Source organism: Grampus griseus, assembly GCF_964374135.1.
Source record: "Grampus griseus genome assembly, chromosome: 11".
NCBI classification, from domain to species: Eukaryota; Metazoa; Chordata; class Mammalia; order Artiodactyla; family Delphinidae; genus Grampus; species Grampus griseus.
In genome coordinates, this window is record NC_139005.1 from 82336971 (window position 1) to 82357027 (window position 20057).

The following is a 20057-nucleotide window of genomic DNA, read 5'->3' on the forward strand; positions in this document are numbered from 1 at the left end:
TACGTTAGAAAGTATTTCCAAAGTTAAATTGCTGCTTCACTGGCAGCAGACAACCTGCTTACTTGTCCTTTCTGGCTCACGCTTGTTTGATGGCTGTTAATCTCTGCAGTTTATTAAGGGCATAATGACACATGGGTTATTGACTGGGTCACAACTGTGAATACTTATCAGCTGGTCAATCATTTGTGATAATATAAAGTATAACTGTGATGATATAGTTGTCCCCAAGTTCAACTTATCTAATATACCACCTTGAAGGATGAGAGAAATGTTATGATGAGGACTTTTGATGGAGTTGGGCATATCAGAACTGACATGGCTTTCTTCTGAGGAGAGATTTAGTACTGCATGGAGGGAACATCCACAAAGGGAGCATTTTCTCTCCTGTGCTCCCATAGGACATGAGACCAACTTCTATTCATATTCATCACATATCTTAGCCTTCTCTGTATCCCAACATAGTACCCAGGATGTAGTTAAGTTTATCTTTAGGTGTTTGTTGAATGACTTTATGAGTGGTTATGTTGTGAGGTAGATAAGACATTTGTTTTACATAATAGATGCACTGTGATACTAAGTCGTTGTTGGAGAAGGATATTCTGTATCAGTGTGTATGCATTAGCACTACTCATCAGGTATAATCCCTCTTCCTGGTGGCCTCACAGACAAGTCCATATGACGACTTCTGTCCCGTGAGCTAGGCGCAGAAGTGGTGTGTGTCCTTATGAAACCCTCTGAGCTCTGCCTTCCCTCTGGCCCAGTGACCCATCAGCATGAATCACTGAGTCACTGCAGTAAGCTGACCTGCAGTGGACATGTAGCATAAACAGGAAGTAGACCTTTATCATAGCACCAGGCAATAGAAATAATGTAATTTAAATTTTTTGGTAACAATATATGAAAAGTAAAAAGCAGATGGAATTAATTTTAATGTTTTATTTCATCCAGTAGATATAAATTATCATTTAAACATGTAATCAGTAGAGAAATTGATGAGATACTTTACGTTCTTTTTTTTCAGACCTCTAAGTCTTCAAAATCTAGTGCATATTTTCCCCAGATCTCAATTTGGACTAGCTATATTTTAAGTACTTAGTAGCTACCGTATGGACAGTACAGCGCTACCATTTCAAGTCACTGATATTTAGAGTTATTTGTTGCTGCAGCATAACTTAGCTTATCCTGACCGATAACACCAAACTTGGATTTTCTTCAGCTATCCCGATGCAGTGAGTTTCCTAGGTTTGATGTAGGAATCACCAGGGTTGATGCAGAGTAACCAAGAGCGTGTTGCATCAGTGTTCACTTAATTGAAACACAGGGAACCTCTGAAGAAACATGGAAATTTGTGCTTAGCTCTTTGGCTTTGGACCTCTCCTCGTTGTGATCTAGAGGAGTGTTTACCTAAGCTTCTCATACGTAAATTTAAACCACCTTGAAACCTTTGTGGTGGCAAGAAGGTGAATTTTTCTGTCTAATAGTAGTGTTTTAACAAGGTAATCAATAATGTGAGAAAGTTACTCACCCCAAGTAATTAATTAATTCCTCAATTAATCTGTGATCCCAAGATGTTCACAGATTAATTGAGGAAATGTTCATTCTCCATGACTACATGCTTAGTAACATACTAAGCATGTAGTATGTCCTCTCCATGACTACATGCTTAGTAACATACTGGGAATATAGTTGTGGGGAAGCTGTACACTTTCCTAAAGACAGCAGTGAAATATGTAATTTCAGAATTAATGGATATAACCTGTATTAGTTTTATACTGCTACATAAGAGATGACCTCAAACTCAGAGGCTTACAACAGCCCATGTTTATGATCTCATAGGTTCTCTGTGGGTCAGAAGTCTGGATAAAACTCAGTGGGGTCTTCCAGTCAGGATGCCACAAGGTTGCCATCAGGGTGTCAGCCAGGCTGCCTTCCTTTCTGGAGTTCAAGGTCCTTTCACATGGTTATTGGCAGAATTTATTTCCTGGCGGTTGTCAGACTGAGGTCCCCCTTTTCTTGCTGGCTGTCAGTCAGGGGCTGCTCTCAGCTGAGGCTGTTGACGACTCTTAGCCCTCCTGGGCCCTCTCACATTGGTACCTTACTTCTTCCAAGCCAGCAGAAGAATCTCCCTGACCTCGAGACTCTCTTTTAAGTACTGACCTGATTGGTTCAGGCCAATCCAGGATAATCTTTCTTTTGATTAACTCAGAGTCAACACATTAGTAACCCAACCCCAGGAATGCCATCCCTCATATTCACAGGTCCCACCCACACTCGAGGAGTGGTGATTATCTGGTTATTCAGGATGTGTAATCCAGTGGGGTGGGAATCTTGGGGGCCGTCTTAGAATTTAACTTGCCACGTAACTTGAGATCTAAAGAAGCAGAGGGCTTCCCTGGTGGCGCAGCGGTTGAGAGTCCGCCTGCCGATGCAGGGGACACGGGTTCGTGCCCCGGTCCAGGAGGATCTCACATGCCGCAGGGCGGCTGGGCCCGTGAGCCATGGCCGCTGAGCCTGTGTGTCCGGAGGCTGTGCTCCTCAACGGGAGAGGCCACAACAGTGAGAGGCCCACGTACCGCAAAAAAAAAAAAAAAAAAAAGAAAAGAAAAAACAAAATAAAGAAGCAGAAATTTATCAGGCAGAGAACATAGCATGTGAGAAAACCCCAAGACTGTCAGGAGTTTGGGGATGTGGAAAGAAGAAGAGATGAGGGCCATGTGACTGGAACCCAGAGAAAGGAAAAATGATACAAGATAAAGGAGTAGCCGGATCATGCACTGGCCGCCTTAGTGATTTTCCAGAGGGCCATGGGAAACCATGGATCACGATGCATTTTTAAAGGCGTCTCTGATGTCAGCGACAATACACAAGACAAGAACGGAACTGGAGGGAGCCCAGCCTCGAGGAGTCTTCAAGGAGCTCGATGATGGAGACTTACAGGGGGATGGGGTGGTGGAGATGGAGAGAAGTGGACGGATTGGAGAGAGACGTAGGAGGTAGAGTCAGTCAAACACAATGATTGGCTGAATGTGGGCCAAGGAAAAAGAAGTCAAAGGTGACTCTTGGAATTGAGGGACTGGGAGGATGATTGTGCCGCTTCCTGAATCCGGGGACACTGAGGAGAAGAGCATTTTTTTCCAGAGAAGTGGGTCTCTTTTAGACACATTGAGTCTGATGTGCCCATGCAACAGCCAGGGGTAGATACCATGTTGGCCGTTGGCGTTGCTGATCTGGAACTCGGAAGAGGGTTCTGAGCCAAAGACAGGGATCTGGAAGAATCAGATGATAGGTGACATCTAAAGCCACACACCTATTTCCTGTCACTGATGCTAATGTCATCTTCAGGGGGTGAGCATTGTGACCATTTAGGAACATACAGTAGCTCAGAGGCTTTTCTCTACCAGGGCACAATAAGTGTGTGTGTGTGTGTGTGTGTGTGTGTGTGTGTGTGTGTGTGTGTGTGTGTGTGTGTGTGTGTGTGTGTGTGTGTGTGTGTGTGTGTGTGTGTGTGTGTGTGTGCGCGCGCATGTACACAAGTTGTGGAGAGAGAATCGCGTCCGAATCAGCTGAGGAGTTTTTTTGAACTACACTCCGAAATTCTGATGAGTCCTCAGGGAATCGAGAATTAAAAAAATGAAAAGAAACAAAGTCTTTTTAGGGAGTTATGCCCTCATTTTTCAGAGAAAACTGAAACTCAGGAAAGTGCAAGTCATTTGCCTGGTGACACACAGCTGAGTAGATGGCAGCCCCACTGAGAGGAGTTGAAATTGCTCAGCGATTACTTTGAGTCTTTTAACCCTCCAGAAATGTACATTTCTCCATCCATTTCAGAGACTGGATTCCAGATCCACCAAAAAAAATTCCGCCATTAGCTATAAATTAGCAGAATGTTCCCCGAGCGTTCTATGGGAGGAAGAAGGAAAGTCTTAGCTGTTGAACCACCCGCAGTGGTTGTAAGCTGACAACCGTGTCAGCTTCAGAGCAGTCATGCTTGGTATTGTCCTCATTTTACAGAGGAGGAAACAGGCTCATGAGCTGGTGTCGTGCCAGAAACACACAGGGAGCGTGAGTGGCAGAACCGGGCTTCAAGTTTGTTTTTACCGCTGGCCTTACATTCATTTTAGGATGTTTAGCGGGAACTGTATGCACTGTACCTTGGATTTCAATACCTAATTAAGTATTTTTCAGAAAAAATAAAATGACAATGGAATTGAATCCACAAAGAAAACGTATTCATGAGCCCCACTTTCCTCTTGTGAAGCAGCGGTTCTGGAGCCCAGCTGCCTTGGTGAGAATCCGGGCTCCCTCGTTACTCACTGTGTGATCTTAGCCAAGATCTTTGTGCTTTAGTTCCTCATCTGCAGTAAAGCAGGATAATGATGCTGGCTGCATAGGGTTGGTGTGAAGATTAGGTTATTTAACATGTGTAAAATCCTAAAACACTACGTAGCATGTGGTAGCACTATGTAACTGCTCCCACTTCTACTGTTCCTATTTTTTTTCTCCAAGAGGCTTATCTGAGTTCCCAATTGGAAATTCATCTCTCCTTTCTTGTCCCCAGAGTGTCAGGGGTTCGCTTTGTTCTCCTGGCAACGTAGTTATGAGAGAGTGAAATCCAGGTAGTTGCCTGAGGGGGTACAGAAGAGATGCAAGTGGCTATCCTGATTCGACCCTTTGTGCCCAATAGATTGAAACGTGGAACATCTTTATGCCTCAGGTTTTCAGCCATTAACTCTTGTCCCTGCCTGGAATGTGCTCTCCCTGGATAATGGAACAGCCTTCTTTCCTACTTCTTCAGGTTTCTGTTCAAACGTCACCTTATCAAAAGGCCTGTCCGCAGCACTCTGTCTAAATAGCATCTCCTTCTCACCGTTATTTTCTGTTTTCCTCCCCTTCTTTATTCTTCTTCGAAGCACACCGTCAGAAATATTGTGTGTCTGTTTATTGAGGGTTGTGTCCCCCATAGAACCTGAGCTCCATGAGGGCAGGGATTCGGCCTGTTTCGTTCACAGCTGTACTCCCAGCACCTAGGACAGTCCCTGGCACATAGAAGGCCCCCAGTGAAGGTTTGTGGACGACGTGAATGGATGAGTGAGTGAATGCTAAATTACAATTCACGTGATGAGATGCGTGGTCAGCTGCAGAGACCACCATGATTTCCAGGTGCCCTTCTGCTGAACAAGTTTGGAACAAACCAAATGATTCTAGCCCCTCCTTTGCAGGTGAGGAAATCGAGGGCAGGGAAGAGGCCAGGTTCCAAATCTAAGGTGCAGCCAGAGAGAGAGCCAGGATTGGACAGTTTTCAACATGTTTTCACAGGCCATTTTAGTCTGCGCCTCAAAATAGCCCTAGACGTTTGCAGCTCCGGGAGTCATGTTGTCTCTGTGTGGCGAGTGAGAGAACTGAGGTGACTTACCCAAACTCGCAAGGCAGAGCTGTGACAGGACCTGGCCCAGGTGTTCTTTCCACCACAGAGCAGCACATGGTTGGCTGTTGGCCAGTGATCACCTAACAAGTCACATCAAGGGGACTTCTAGAAAGTATCTAAGCCTAGGTCTCCTGTAGTCTTCTGTGCTCTAATGAAGTTCCAGCTCTTTTAAAACGGTTTTCTTCAAGGTTAAAAAAGGATTGGGGATCATCTTCTGAGCTGAGTGGCTTTTTTAAGTTCAACAGCCTCTTGCAGGGCGTCCGGTTGACATAGGATACTCTGGGCTGCCGTAGACCCATGGGGGCTATTTCCAAACAGACCCCTGTTTCGTTCCCCGTTTCCTGCTCACCTGTTCCCTGTCCCTGTTTGGCACAAATGTAACCCCAGGATGCACTTTGTGTCTTAGGTGAATGAAATGAGCTTGCAAGTGAGAGACAGGCAGCTTCCTTCAAGCCAGGCATTCACTCTGTGATATCTGTGGAGAGGAACATAGTTCAGTTTGCAGGTGCAGCTGCCTCTCCTGGCCCCTCCAAGCAAGCACCTTTGTGTTCCTATATATACTTTCATGGTCAAGATTTGGAAACCTGGTGGGAAAAAAGAAATCTTGTTCCTCAATTAAAGCTTTAACTTTAAAAAATATTTTTACCTGCCACAATTACTTACAAGCCTTCCTTCTTACTGTTTAAAGAGTATTTTTAGTGCACAAGGAACTGGCTAAGTACTTTGCATACAGTAAAGCTTGTAGTCCTCTGCAGAAAGCTGAAGCGCTGCTGTTGTTCCCATTTCACAGATGAGAGAACTGAGGGTTACAGAGATTAAGTAACTTGTGCAAGGTCACCAGCTACTAATATCAGATCTGGCACTTGAACCCTAACTCCAAAGCTTGGACTTTTAACCACTACACTGTGTGCTTTCTCTACTCTGTTTTCCTTCAGTGTCTAAACGAAGGTTGCATATCCTCATGCAGCCCTTGTTTTGTAATTCTACTTAAATTCCACATATACATTTCTTATCTCCATGGCTAGGGTATTAGCGTCTCAGGGGCAGGAATTTTCTCATTTTTGTATAGCCCAAAGCCAGTTGCCTTATTATAACATAAACGACCCTTTCTCAGCACAAGGCAAGTGGTTAATGCACTTGCAATAAATGTTTGATAAAGAAATGATTAACCAAATCTTTTAAATTGCTTTCCTTTCTCCTGCTACCTTTTAAAATGTGTCACCATCCTGTTTCAGTATAACCCAGTCAGTGAAAGTAGACCTGAAATGAAAAGAGATTGATAAAAATTTCCCAGAATAAGGTTTCTGTGGCAAACGTGATTTCTAGTACATTCCCTTGATGCGTGCACACACATTATCCGCGTGTGACTCTGTACAAGATCGTGATCTCATTCAGGCAAACATCACAGACGTCAAACGGAACCAAAAAATTGCAATGAGTTTTTTCTTTGAAATCAGAGATGTGTGTCTAATGAGGGCCTGCAGGGGGAGGGAGGTCCCATCTGCACGTCTACCTGGGGAATCCTTGGAGGTTGCTAGGAGTGTTCATTGCCTCGGAATCCCTGGCAGGTGTGCGAGAGCTACAGCCTGGGAACCTTGGGCACAGAGCGGAGACGAGCCGCTTCTGACTTCTTGACAAGATGCTCTGAAGCGGCGATAGCTTTCCCCAGCGTGGGCCAGGGGAGTCGCATATGGGCTTCATTCGCTGGTTTGTGGGTGGCAGGGAGGTGTGCTTGGGAGACAGACACAGCTTGGTGCCCGTGTGCCCTCCTCGAACTCAGCTCTGACTCAGGAAAGCCAGCCAGAACATGGAAGTTCCAAGTTTCCCTGCAGGGGACAAGCTGGACACTGTTAGAAGTGGAGTTCCACCTCAGCTGTACATCAGCAGCAGGACGGGGGCCAAGGGCAGTGTCAGCAGGCAAAGGGGAGGCGGCCACAGCAGCAAGGCTGGGACAAAGGGCACTGATGAATGAGGCCACTTCTAGCCAGCAGCCCAGGCGTAGCTGCGGGAAGGGTTACCTGAGCTGCCCCTGGCTTATGTGACACAGCTCATCACTTCATCCTTCTAGAAACCCATTCCTCCTGGGTTCTGCTTTGCCTTTGTCCCTCTCCTTGCTTCCCTCCCTCTCTGATGGCTCCTTCTCAGTCTGCTTTGATGGTTGCTTTCTCCTCTTCCAAACCTCTAAATGTTAGTGTGCCCTGGGGCTCAGTCCTTCCCTGTACTCTTTCCTTAGGTGACCTCATCAAGTTCTATGCTTTTAAATGTCAGCTACATGCCTGCAATTCTCAATAAGTCCCACCCTCTGAGAGCCAGACTCCCATATCCATTTGCCTGCTTCAAACTTCTGTGTAACCGTCGCCCAGGTACCTCAAACATGCACATCCCAGAGTAAACAGCCATCTTCTCCCTGACTCTCGTCTACATCAGTGCGTGGTATTAACCATCCCAGTTTCCCAGACAAAACAACCTGCACATGCTTCTAAGACGCCGGATTCTTTTCTCACTCTCCTCATTTGATCAATCCCAAGTCCTTTCAAATCTACCTTCAGGTAGATCTCAAGTCTGTCCATTTCTCCCTTCCTCACCGCATTTGCCTTCTGGTTCCAGCCACCATCTTGTCTCACCTGGCCTCCTGGAATAACTTTTCTAGTGAATTTTTCAGCCCTGTGCTCCCCCTGGGACATTCCCCACAGGGCATTCAGAGTGTACTTTCTGAAACAAGTGATGCCGTCACCCCTCTGTCTTTAATCCATTGGTAACTTCCCATTGACCTTAGGAATAAAATCCAAATTCCTTACAGCACTGAACCTGGCCTGGCAGTGTGTGTCCCCAGCTCTCCTCTTCCCCCTATTATCAGGTATTCTCCCTGCCTCACACTTTACAGTATCCAGTCACCTGAGCCTTTTCAGTTCCTAGTGTCATCTCCCATCTCTGGGTCTTCATACTTGCCGTTCCTTCTGCTTGGAATGCTTTTCACTTGGCTTCTCCCATAGCTGACATCTTCTCAGCTTTTGGATCTGAGGTTAGATGTTATGGCGGCAGGGATCAAACAGCTGTACCCTGCCTTCTACTGGCCCACAGCACTGTAATTCTTGTCCTTTTTACCACCTTTCATAATTTTAAATCATATGTTTATTTGTTGTTCAATGTCTGCCTCCTGCTTCAGACTGTAAGTTTGGGCTACCGTAATATATCCAAGCACCTAGCAGAGTACCTGGTACATAGTCGTCACTTAATGAATGTCTGTTGAATGAGTGAATGAAGGAATGTCCTTGGAGGAACATGTAGGGGACTGTGGAAGGACACGAGATAGGAATTGGGGGCTTGACTCTCAGGGTTTCCTCTGGTTTAGCCTTGTGGTCAAAGACTGGAAAATCCTTTGCAGGTATTCGCTCCTTATCTGTCGCATTCACAGGTTGTAACTACGTAACTAGCTGTGTTCTTCCCGCCACTGCCAATGTGGTGTGGCCCTTCTTAGAGATGATGATGACTAACATGTTTTGGATGTACTGTGAGTACCCCACCTGTATTATGCCATTTAATACAACTCAATAGATAGCTATTGCTATCATTTCCCATTTTACAGATGAACGGACTGAGGCACAGAGAGGTTCAATAGCTTGTCCAGGATCACAGAGCTGGTAAGAGGTAGACATATGAATATGAATATGGGCAGTCAAACCTCAGAGTCTGCATTCCTAACTAACGTCTGGTCCAGCTAGCCACGTGGCTCTGTCCCTGTACTCTCTCCCAGATTGACCTCATCCAATCCCATGGATTTAAATATTGTCTATGTCCTGGCCACACTTACTTTGTATCTCTGGCCCAGACTGCTCCCCTGAGACCCAGACTCATTTATCTACACACAGGACATCTTCTCGTGACCATCACAAACTTACTTAGCATTTCCTAAACTGAGTTCGTGATGTGCCTCCATGCCCCTCCTCCCAGACCCTCTTCCAGCCATGGTTTTGGGGGTCGTGAGATGGAGAGATGTGTACATCTACATGTCTCTGAGAGGTGGGTTGCTTGCGTTAGATAAAGGCGTGCTATTTATTCTTTTCCTTACTGTTGCCGCATCTAACCTTCAGGTCAAGGACCATGATTTATATATCTTTGCATTCCCAGCCTCTAGTACATAGAAGGTGTTCAATATGTTCTTGTTGAATGAACAAGAAAGAAGGAATGTTTTCTGTGAATCCTACCTATTTCTCCTCCAGGTGTTTTCCATGCTACTTCTTAATTTCTCCAATCATTCTTCTAAGGAGATTTTCCAGACTCCTCTAAATGGTCATTTTTCTTCTCCCCAGTGTTCTAACCTAAGGGCTTTTTATTGCAGTATATTAATGAAACAACTCTATGTTTCAAAAAATTCATTTTTATTTCTCTTCATTTTGGCACTTGCACACTTGGATTTATGTGGAAACGAATACTTAATAACAAGGAAAAACCTATTTAAGCACAGTAGCGTAATCATTCAGCACCGGAGAAAAGAGCGATATATGAGCTATATAATTAGCAATCATCTGTTTCACATTTATTTGTCTGGGCTGAAGTTCAGTTTCTCCTTAAAAACAGAGTATAAGTAATAAGTCCCATACACATAGACACAGGTGTGCAAGCATGCGCACACACACACACACACGAATAGACACTCATCATCATTAATGGGAATTCAATTAACATTTTTCTCAAGATCATCTTAAATATAGCTTAATTTTCCCTCTTTGTTTTTGTTGCTTTGTTTTCTGAAATACGAAATTCTTTTCAGATTAGTTTGTATAAACTGATAAAGAATTCAGAGATTGTGTCTTCAATGCACATAAAAGCCATGGATTTATTCAAACCTCAGAGTTTATCAGATAAAATTGACTAGGGAGTCAGGGGATGTGGCTGTGGACTCAGCTTTGCCTGGGATAAACTTTCAGTTTGGCTGTGGGTGACTTACTTGACTTAGACTCTTCCTTCTTTAAGAAATTGAAGTAAAGCCTCTCTTACAAATTGGAGAATAAGATGAGGTAATGTGTAAAAGTGCTTCTAAAATTATAAAGCACTAAAAAATAGAGTGATGGTTTTATAATTATTGTTATAATTGAACTAATAGGAAAATGGAGTTATTTTTATTTGCTCTTTTATGCAGAAAATGGTTGAGATCCCACATTAGAAGTTTAGTTGACTCAGTATGTGTTCAGATGAACTTGGCTTTTCCAACACACAGAAGTATGGCACGTAAAACGTGCCCTAAATGGAATATAGTACTGTATTCTCCTTAATATTTTCATACATTCATGGGAGATCTACAAAATGATTATCCTTGCAATAGATTGTATATTTTCTGTAAAACTAGCAATCACAGTAATTCCATGAAGAGAGTATATTCTAAGATTATCCTCTATCTAAATCAAGGTTTGATTGATTCTGTAAATCAGTCACATTCCCATCTTCTTTATTTTGCACAATTTTACTCGTTCTCTCTTGGGAATATGAGAGAAGAAATAGCAGGAAGTGAGAACCTTGTCAGAAAGCTAGGTGAATTTAAAGCATTCCCGGTATTACCATGAAACCTCCCAAGTGAGGAAGCTACAAAACCTTCCGAGACTCTGAAGCGTATCTTTAGTATAAACAAAAAGGCCCATTTTTTTTTTTTTTTTTTTTTTTTGCGGTACGCGGGCCTCTCACTGTTGTGGCCTCTCCCGTCGTGGAGCACAGGCTCCGGACGCGCAGGCTCAGCGGCCATGGCTCACGGGCCCAGCCGCTCCGCGGCATGTGAGATCCTCCCGGACCGGGGCACGAACCCGTGTCCCCTGCATCAACAGGCGGACTCTCAACCGCTGCGCCACCAGGGAAGCCCCAAAAAGGCCCATTTTAAGGAAAAATAATCTTTCTTCTGCTTTTTAACTTAGAAAACTATATTATATATGGAAAAACAAGTGGCAATCTTTTCCAAAGCACAAGAATGCTCAACTGATAAGCTTTGAGAACATCTCAGATCAAGGCATCAGCGCATCCACAGACGTGAACGGGACACAATGGAGAGTGTGTGTGCTGTGTTTCTGTATATTCCTGTATGGACATTGCCACCCATGAGCTCATTCACGCTACCCCTGGCTACCTGGCTCTAAGCACCCAGTGCAGGGAGGTAATAGGTTACTAAACAGAAAACCAGTTTGTGCAAAGAGACACAGCCCTAGTCATTGCTTTTTCAGTGGTTGCTGGCGTGTTTGTTCCCTGTGTGGGCACCTTATTTGCAGTAATCAGCTATGTGGGCTCCAAGAGTCACTTAATCTTCTTCACTTCTGGCTTCATGGGACTCCCAGCTTTCACTTGAGCCAGGACTAACTATTCACATTTCACTAGACAAATATTGGTTGAGTGTACCGTCTGTAGTAGGCACTGTGCTAGGCCCAGAGGATTCACCCATGAATAACAGAAACTTCCCTTGTTCTCAAGGGGATTAGAGACAGGGGTCTGCTTATCCTAAGCTGAAAGATAAAACCTTATTTCAGCCCGAACTGCCAGAAAGTTTGATTTTCCTAACCAATATCAAAGGGTACCCCACCACCACCATTGTGGATTTGGGCCTTGGCCCTCCTCCCCATGGGAAATTCAGTGTCACCAGAGTCCCTGAGAACATAGTAGTTGACACCAGCTTGATTTTCATAATATCTTGAGGAGTTCTTATGAATTAAGTACACTATTTATAAGCCTAACCAGAAGACCCTGAATGAAAATACAAGAGATGAATTACAATTGCATTTCATCTGCAATATAAAAACAATTCCCTGTAGTGCAAATGCACCCCAGCTAAAGCATAAAGTTGAGCTTTTTTTTGTCAGCTGTGTAAAAATATTGGCTTGTTTATAAATACTATTATAGGGAGAGTTCAGCCACAAAGACCTAACATATCTTAAACTACAAAATTTTAAATTGATACTCTTAAACTGTAAAAATTTAAATAGTATGCAGTTCAGAACGACTGTGTGCGAGAAGGATATGGCTAAATAATTGGCCGTTTTGCTAATTTTAAACTGCTCTGGCTTACTGTTTCTCATCTTTCTTCTGCTTCCTTCCACAACTCAGCCCTCCCCCTGGGAAATGACTTCTGAAGGAAATCTCCTAATTGGAGATGTCCCCTTGGTCAGAGGCATAGATCAAAATGTGTTGGGGGGTTAACAGAGTATGAAGCTCTAGTTTTACTTGCTTGTCTAAGTTCTGTGTTGATAAGAAGCCCCAGAGGAAGCAAAGGTTTGGGGCCAAAGAACACAGTCCTTTGAAAAACCCTTGCTGATACTGACCCAGATTTAAGACTCACATCCCTTAGGTCCCTTTATCTCCACCACCACCAACTATTGCTTTTGCCTGTATGATTGAGAGCCTCTCTCTTTCTCTCTGCTTTCGCTGTAACTGTCCCTTGTTTATCCTCCACGCAGTAGCCACAGTGATCTTTGAACGCCTAAATCAAAATGACTTCCCCGTGGCCCTAGGATAAAGTTTAACCATCTTGTTGTGGCCTGTGAAGCACTACATGTTCCTGCCCACCTTTCCACCCTCTGCTCGCTCCAGTCTCCATGATTAATCCACCCCAGCCCGTCTACTTGCCTCCCTGTCCCTCGACCATAGGACATACCAAGCTATTTCCCAACCTAGGGCCTTGGCACCCAGAACATTCATCCCATGCTCTTTATCCAGCTGGCTCCTTCTCTATATCTCAGCTCACATGTCCCCTCCTCAGAGAGGACTTTCCTTGACCCTTGCCCAAAGAAATGGGTACCCTACCCCAACTCTTCCTCCTAAGACTTTGTTGTCTTCAGAATACTCGTAGCTCGAATCTGTCCCTCTCTCTTTAACTTGTTTTTGCCTGTCTTCTTTTGTGTGTGTTTTTGCAGAATGTAAATGCCATGCATATCTCTTTTGCTCCTAAACTGGTTCTCTAGTGCCTGCCACACAGTGGTGTATTGGTTGAGTGTATATATGCGCACATAAGGAGCCAGCTTGTCGCTGAAGAATGCCCCCCATCTTAAACTCTGTACAAGTTCATGTGTTCTAAGTTCCAACTCAATTGAAACCATAGGAGACTTGGATATACTTTTCAATTTAGTTTCTTTTTTCTGTTTCAGTCCTCTCTAATAAATAGTGACATTATCTTTGTGAAGTTGCATGCCCCATGGGAAGTGCTCGGAAGATATGCAGAACAAATGAATGTAAGAATGCCTTTCAGGTAGGTGTAAAAGTATCCCCGCCCCCCCATTCTCTCTGCTACTAATGTACTCCTCTCTCAAAACAAGTAAAACTGAAATGCGGACTGGAACACTCTAAGAAAATCCTTTAAGTGTTTAGGAAATGCAATAAGTACTTCATGGCTAATAATGGCTTCATGGCTTTTTGTGAAAATGTCTGGCTAATTCAGTCCTTAGAAGGGCACATAGTTCACCTGCCTGTGAGAAAGAAATATTTTCCAAGTGGCGTTTTCATTTCCAAAGTGCCATTTTTAGAAACCCTGTGTACTGCTTCTTTGAATGGCCAGACCCCAGGATCAGTGGTGCAGGTCCTTACTGACTGGTCCCTTCCAGAAAAAAATTCAAATCTACTTCCATTGAAACAAGTTCAAGAAATTTCAGGAAAATATGATCTTATTTATTTTTTTTATCTTATTTCTTTAAATAACCTATTTTTAAATTTAAAAAAATCAGGTCATAAATACTGCACAAGCACAAGCATTGATATTTATTCCTAGGGGAATAGAAAACACTTTGCATGGATTTCTCAGTTATTTAAAGGGATTAATTTTCCTCCATCTTACAGTGAATATTCTTATTTTCCCTATAGATTAAGAAAAAGTGATCATTGGCTAGATGGAAATGAAATAAAGTGTTAAACCTCAAGTTATAAATGCCAAGATATGTGGAAATAATGGAATCTCTCAAAGGAGGTGGAGGGGTGTAGTACCAAGGACAGTTCCAAAGGGACTAAAGAATTAAATACTTTTAGTTCACAATTTGCCCATAAAGACCAAGTCAGTGGGCAGATATTAGACAAACTGCCAATTCTAAAATGTACCTCTTAATGAGCTGTGGAAAGTTATCGACACAAAGAACCATCTACATTCTTAGAAACGAAGAGGAGCTAGGAACACATTTAGAGAAGGGCAATTTCCATTCATAGGCCTGTAATATATCTCCTTGGTGCACCTTATTTTCTTTGTTTACTGGTCTTTATGTCCTAATACCAATTCAAAATAGAGGCTGGATTTCTAGCATCTATTTTCCTTAAGGCAAAATTCCCGAAAGAATTGAGACAAACATAGTTCTAAACTTTTCAGTTATTTATCAATGTGAATCAATACTATATCACACATAAGGACCAAAAATAAATCTATGCTTAGATACAGTCATATATCAGACCAACGTCTTATAGCCAACAGAGCTAAAAAGTCTACCTTTTGATAGTAGTAGTAGTTTTACAGTAGTCAAACCTAGTGAAACTGATACCCCCCTCCCCAGTAGCAACCTCATAAAACCTTTTGCCAGAACACACTTCTCAAGCACAGAACCTGAGCAGATTGTAGAAACATGAGCAAATTCCCTTAGTACCTGGAAGCATTTCGTCTCTGAAGCGCCTGGCTGCATCATAGATAATACCTCTGTGTGCTCATTACATAGCAGAAAAATGCTGCCTGCAAGCAGCATTAATACTTTTCTTATGCAGTATTCAGAGACTGTGATCCAGGCAATAAAATGAAAACCATAATAGCTATGAATAATAATCTTAAACGTAGGAATTCCTACAGGGCAATATTTTAGGAGGAAATACTGTTAGTGTGTGGCCACTAATTGGCCTTATTAATATTGATGTGAGTTTACCTAAGCATAGCTTCACTTGATGCAACTTGGTGCATTTAAAATTTATGCTTTCATTTTGTCCGGTGTTTTAGACAGATAACTCTAGCTTATTTGTCTATTTGTCTATGGAGACATATGTATTTCCAAAGCAGGAATTGTCCTGCCATGTCAGTTCACCAAAATGTTCAAATGTCAATTTAGCTGACTATTTATGCCTCCAAGAATCTTTATTTATTATTTTCTGTAGACTGCACTTCTGAATCCCAGGTTTAGTCTCCTAGGATTTTTATTTCTCCAATGTTTAAAAGGAAGTCGAGTAATAGGTTTCTTGTGGGAAGTTGTCAATAAAACCTGCTTCTGCTAAATACCTGTATGTCCATGGATATGGGTTTTTTAAATAGACTGTTTTTAAAACAGTTTTAGGTTTACAGACAATTAAATAGGTAGTACAGAGTGTTCGCATATACCCCCTCTCACCCTACTTACAGTTTCCTTATTATTAATATCTTGCATTAGTGTGGTATATTTGTTACAATGGATGGACCAACATTGGTACATTATTACTATCTAAAGTCCATAGTTCACTTTAGGTTTCACTTCTTGCCTTGTACAGTGCTAGGGGTTTTGACAAATGCATAGTGTCAGGTACCCCCTAGTATAGTATCACACAGAATAGTTTCACTGCCCTTAAAAATCCCCTTTACTCTGTCTATTCATCCCTTCTCCCCCCAACCCAAACCCCTGGCAGCCACTGATCTTTCTCTTGTCTCTATAATTTGCCTGTTAACAACATGGGATATGTTTTTATGTTTTCACAGATATGCAAAATAAATTTTGGTGTATAAACTTCCCATTCTCTCTAAGTGAGATATCTCAGGAACGGTTCAGAATTCATACAAACCGTGTTCATTTCATTACCACCCCATTGGTTGAAGCCCACACTGTAGAAAGGGAGACTGAATTTTAACAAAGCATCTGGTACATGTGCTCTCCATTCACACTACACCCAGAATTTACATTTGTAATGCTTTTTAAAATGCAGGTATATAGAAGTCCAACAGATCCTTAATAAGGCTGATTTTTAAAAAGATTTTTTCCCAGGATTCCTTGGTGTATCTCTTGAATTCACTGATATGAGGGCCAGGGGTGAGGCAGTATGTTCCAGTGTGGTTATTCATAACAGGATGTTGATACCTATTTGTTAGTGTCTTTCCCATACTGATTGTCAAATGTAAATATGTAGTTTTATATTACCCTTGCCTATATCAGATGAGAGAAGCATTCTCTAAACTTAAAGCGCTATATAAATATTAGTTAATGTGATCCTGTGCCCACTAAATTATGTATGTTGCCAGCAGGCTGGCAACCCATCTCGGCCTCCTGAAAAAAGAGCTGACCTCAGCCGAATTCCTACAAATACCAATTGCTCCAAATTATTGCTCTGCACAGGTTCTGTAGGCGAAGAGCAGCCGTAAACAATGATGGTAACACGGAGAGGGGGCGATATCAATGGAGACGATTTCATATGATTTCATGACTCAAAAAATGCATGCCCTCCGTTCCCACTACATTTCTCACTGTTAATCTCTTTTTAGTTTTTTCTTCTTCACCTCTTACAGGCTTCTATCTTCAATCTCCTTTCCTTCCTTGCTAGTTCAAACTGTAACTGACGATGGGTTTTCTTCTCGACTGGCTTCATTTTTGCTGTTCTTCCAGGAGAAAAATCTATTACCTGCCCCGCCGGTACAAGTTCATGAGCAGGTTAGTAGCATGCTCTGTCATGATGGCGTTTGTTTTAGCTGTTGGCCTGTGTGCTCCAACAGTGACAAGGAATACAAGCTGGGGAAGACGGGCCTTTGTCACACGGGAAAGCCGGCTGCCGTGCCAAAAATCGCTATTTCAGGTTAGGGAAATAGCCTAGGGAAAAAAAAAAAAAGCAAAGATGGAAATGTTCCTCTTAGAGTCTTCCCTGTGATTTCACACTTGGGAGGACAGAATTTATCTGCAAGTCTACTGAGGCTGGGTTTGGGGTTTTTTCTCTCCCCATTCTATTAGATAAATTACCAGAAAGGCCCGCTGTTTAGAAAGCATCTTTGGTCTGAATGTTACTCTTTTCCCCACACAGATTCCTCCCTCTGCTATAAGTAACTTGAAATCTAAGTGCAGACAATCACCCTCTCCAAAAGCAGATGGTTTCTTGGCCCTCTGGGTGGGGCCCGCCTATGTTAGTAATAGTTTGTTAATAAAGTAGGCAGTTGTATGACCTTATTCAGAAGCCCTCCTACCCTCTTTTTACCCCTCCTCCCAAAAAATACTACTGGATGAAGATTGCCTTTACTGTGCTATGAATCCTTCCTAAGCTTGTCTCTCCTTGTTTTCTGAGAAGCCAGGGATGAAGGGGAGGCGTCAGTGATGTCCTTTAATTTGACTCTGTGGTGATCATTGGCATTCTAATTTCAAGCTTTTAATTGGTCTTATGTAACCATTCACCCTGAGCTGAGCTGATAGTTAAACTTGGATACCATTGCATTTGTCTGAAAATCTTAGTGTTCAGTTCTGTGAGATTTAAGATTCCTATTCACTCTGTTAATGTGCTATGCAGAAGGATAAGTAGAAGAGTAGTTGATATATTTTAGTGAGTTACTCAAATACACGTGCACTCAACAAAGTATGACATGAGAATGGGCTTTTAAAGAAACTAAGACGTGGTTTCCAAGAATTTCCCTGAGCAGCATCCTTATTAGCAATCCTTCTTTCATCAGGCAGTTGCCATGGCATTTGGATTCACCACAATGAGCCGAATCCCTTTTCATATAATGACCTTCTACAAAAACTTGGTGCACACTTTAGCCTATGTCAGTAGTTTTCAAACTTTAGCCAGCATCAGAGTCACCTGGAGGGCTTATTAAAACACAGATTACTGGGCCTTTGCTGTAATCTATGATGTAGATGTCCAACTCTCCACCTGGAAGGTATATGAAGGCAAGGATGGCTCATCCAATCCCTTGTTTCCAGCAGCTAGCATGTAGTAGATGGGGCAAATGAATGAGTGCATCTCCGTACACAGGTGTGAGAATTTGCTTGGGGGAAAAGGAGACCACAAAGAAAAGTATAGAAACACCAGGACTGCCTGAAGTGTCAGACATAGACTGGAGACTGAAGAGGTGAGGGCTTGAAAGAAAATGGTGATAAAAGGACCCATATAATCTCGGGGTTGGAGGGATATCAAATGTCATCAACTCTAACCACTCATCGGCTACTTGAACCTCTGCTGTATCATCAGGCAGCCTGTGTTTGAACATCTCTGGAGACAGCGTATTCCTAAACCCATCTGTGAACACCTGACTTAGAAAGTGCTTCCTTAAAATAAGGCATAATCTCTCTCTCTTTAGCTTTCACTCTAAAACATTCAGATTGTAGTTCCCCCTGAATAGCCAAAAGATAGTCTACAAAGTAAACAGCAAAATATATGAGAAAGATTGTGAAATTATAGGCAAAAGGACTTAGCAGGTATTTGGAAAACAAGAGATGGTGGCAGATAGAAAGAGGTTTCCATATTAAGGGATCGGGAGGCAAAAGAAGAGTAGAAATTCAGAGAGATACAGGTGTGGTAAGGAAGGTGGTGAATTTTGTTTTAATAATTCTACATTGACTCACAGTAGGTCTTTGAGGTGTTGGTGTCCTGAAGGCTTTTGAAACTGATGGCACAGCAGTTGAAGCTAGAGGTAAAGCCAGAGAACCCAGTTTGGGAGACAGAGCCATAGAGGTCATGACCTTAGCCAGGGGAGTAGATGGAATTTCCCAGGAAACGATGCAGGGAGTGAAGAGAAGAGGGCCAGTAGCAATTGCTCAGAAAGTCTGCTTTAAGGAGACAGGAAGAGATGGGGGAGGATGAAAAGGAACGATTTAAGAAGTAGGAGGAGAACTAAGGGAAGGCAGTGCCAAAGGCACCACGTATGAGTTCCCATAGGAAGGGGTGTTCTTCAGCTACTGATGAAGGATGAGAGATGAGAATTGAGTTTTGGTCACCATGGTAACCACCGTGCTAGCAGTCTCCATGGAGTGGTGGTTCTCAAACTTTAGCGTGCGTCAGGATCACCTGCAGGGCTTTTTAATACTCATGTTGCTGGGCCCACCCCCACAGGTGAGGCTCAAGAATTTGCACTTGTATCAAGATCCCAAGTGATGCTGATGTTGCTGGTCTGGAACTAGTACATTTTGAGAATGATGACTACGGAGTAGAGGGTAATAGAAACCAAATTACAGCTGGTGGAGAATGGACAGGGTCCTGATGAATCAGAGGCAGTGAGGGGTCACTACTACCTTAGAATAGGAGCAAGAGGAGGAAAGCAGAGGAGGCTGTGACCACATGACTCATCATATGTACTCCATGTGTATAGAAGGGAGGCTGGGAGTGAATAAGAGCTGGGGAAACCCTTGTTCCTGGAACTGGAAGAACAGCTTACTAAATACTAATTTTGGGCCTGGAAAACTTGATGCTACTTCCTGAATAGAGAATGGACTTGAGGACATGGGGAGGGGGAAGGGTAAGCTGGGACGAAGTGAGAGAGTGGCATGGACATATATACACTACCAAATGTAAAACCGATAGCTAGTGGGAAGCAGCCGCATAGCACAGGGAGATCAGCTCAGTGCTTTGTGTCCACCTAGAGGGGTGGGATAGGGAGGGTGGGAGGGCGATGCAAGAGGGAGGAGATATGGGGATATATGTATCTGTATAGCTGACTACTTAAGTGCACACATTACAACTGTAGAAAAATCTAGGCCTTAGG

At 43.0% G+C, this 20057-nt stretch overlaps 1 protein-coding gene across 1 annotated transcript in view; it reads left to right on the top strand.

Annotated features, from left to right (window-relative positions):
* Positions 1–20057, top strand: part of ANO4 (anoctamin 4) — a gene marked incomplete at both ends in the record, with an annotated part of 446527 nt that overhangs the window by 275521 nt on the left and 150949 nt on the right. Inside the window, 2 exons of the mRNA XM_082666182.1 lie at positions 13543–13643; positions 16981–17025. Coding sequence (XP_082522308.1) covers positions 13543–13643; positions 16981–17025 — 146 coding nt within the window. The remainder of the gene's footprint in view (positions 1–13542; positions 13644–16980; positions 17026–20057) is intronic.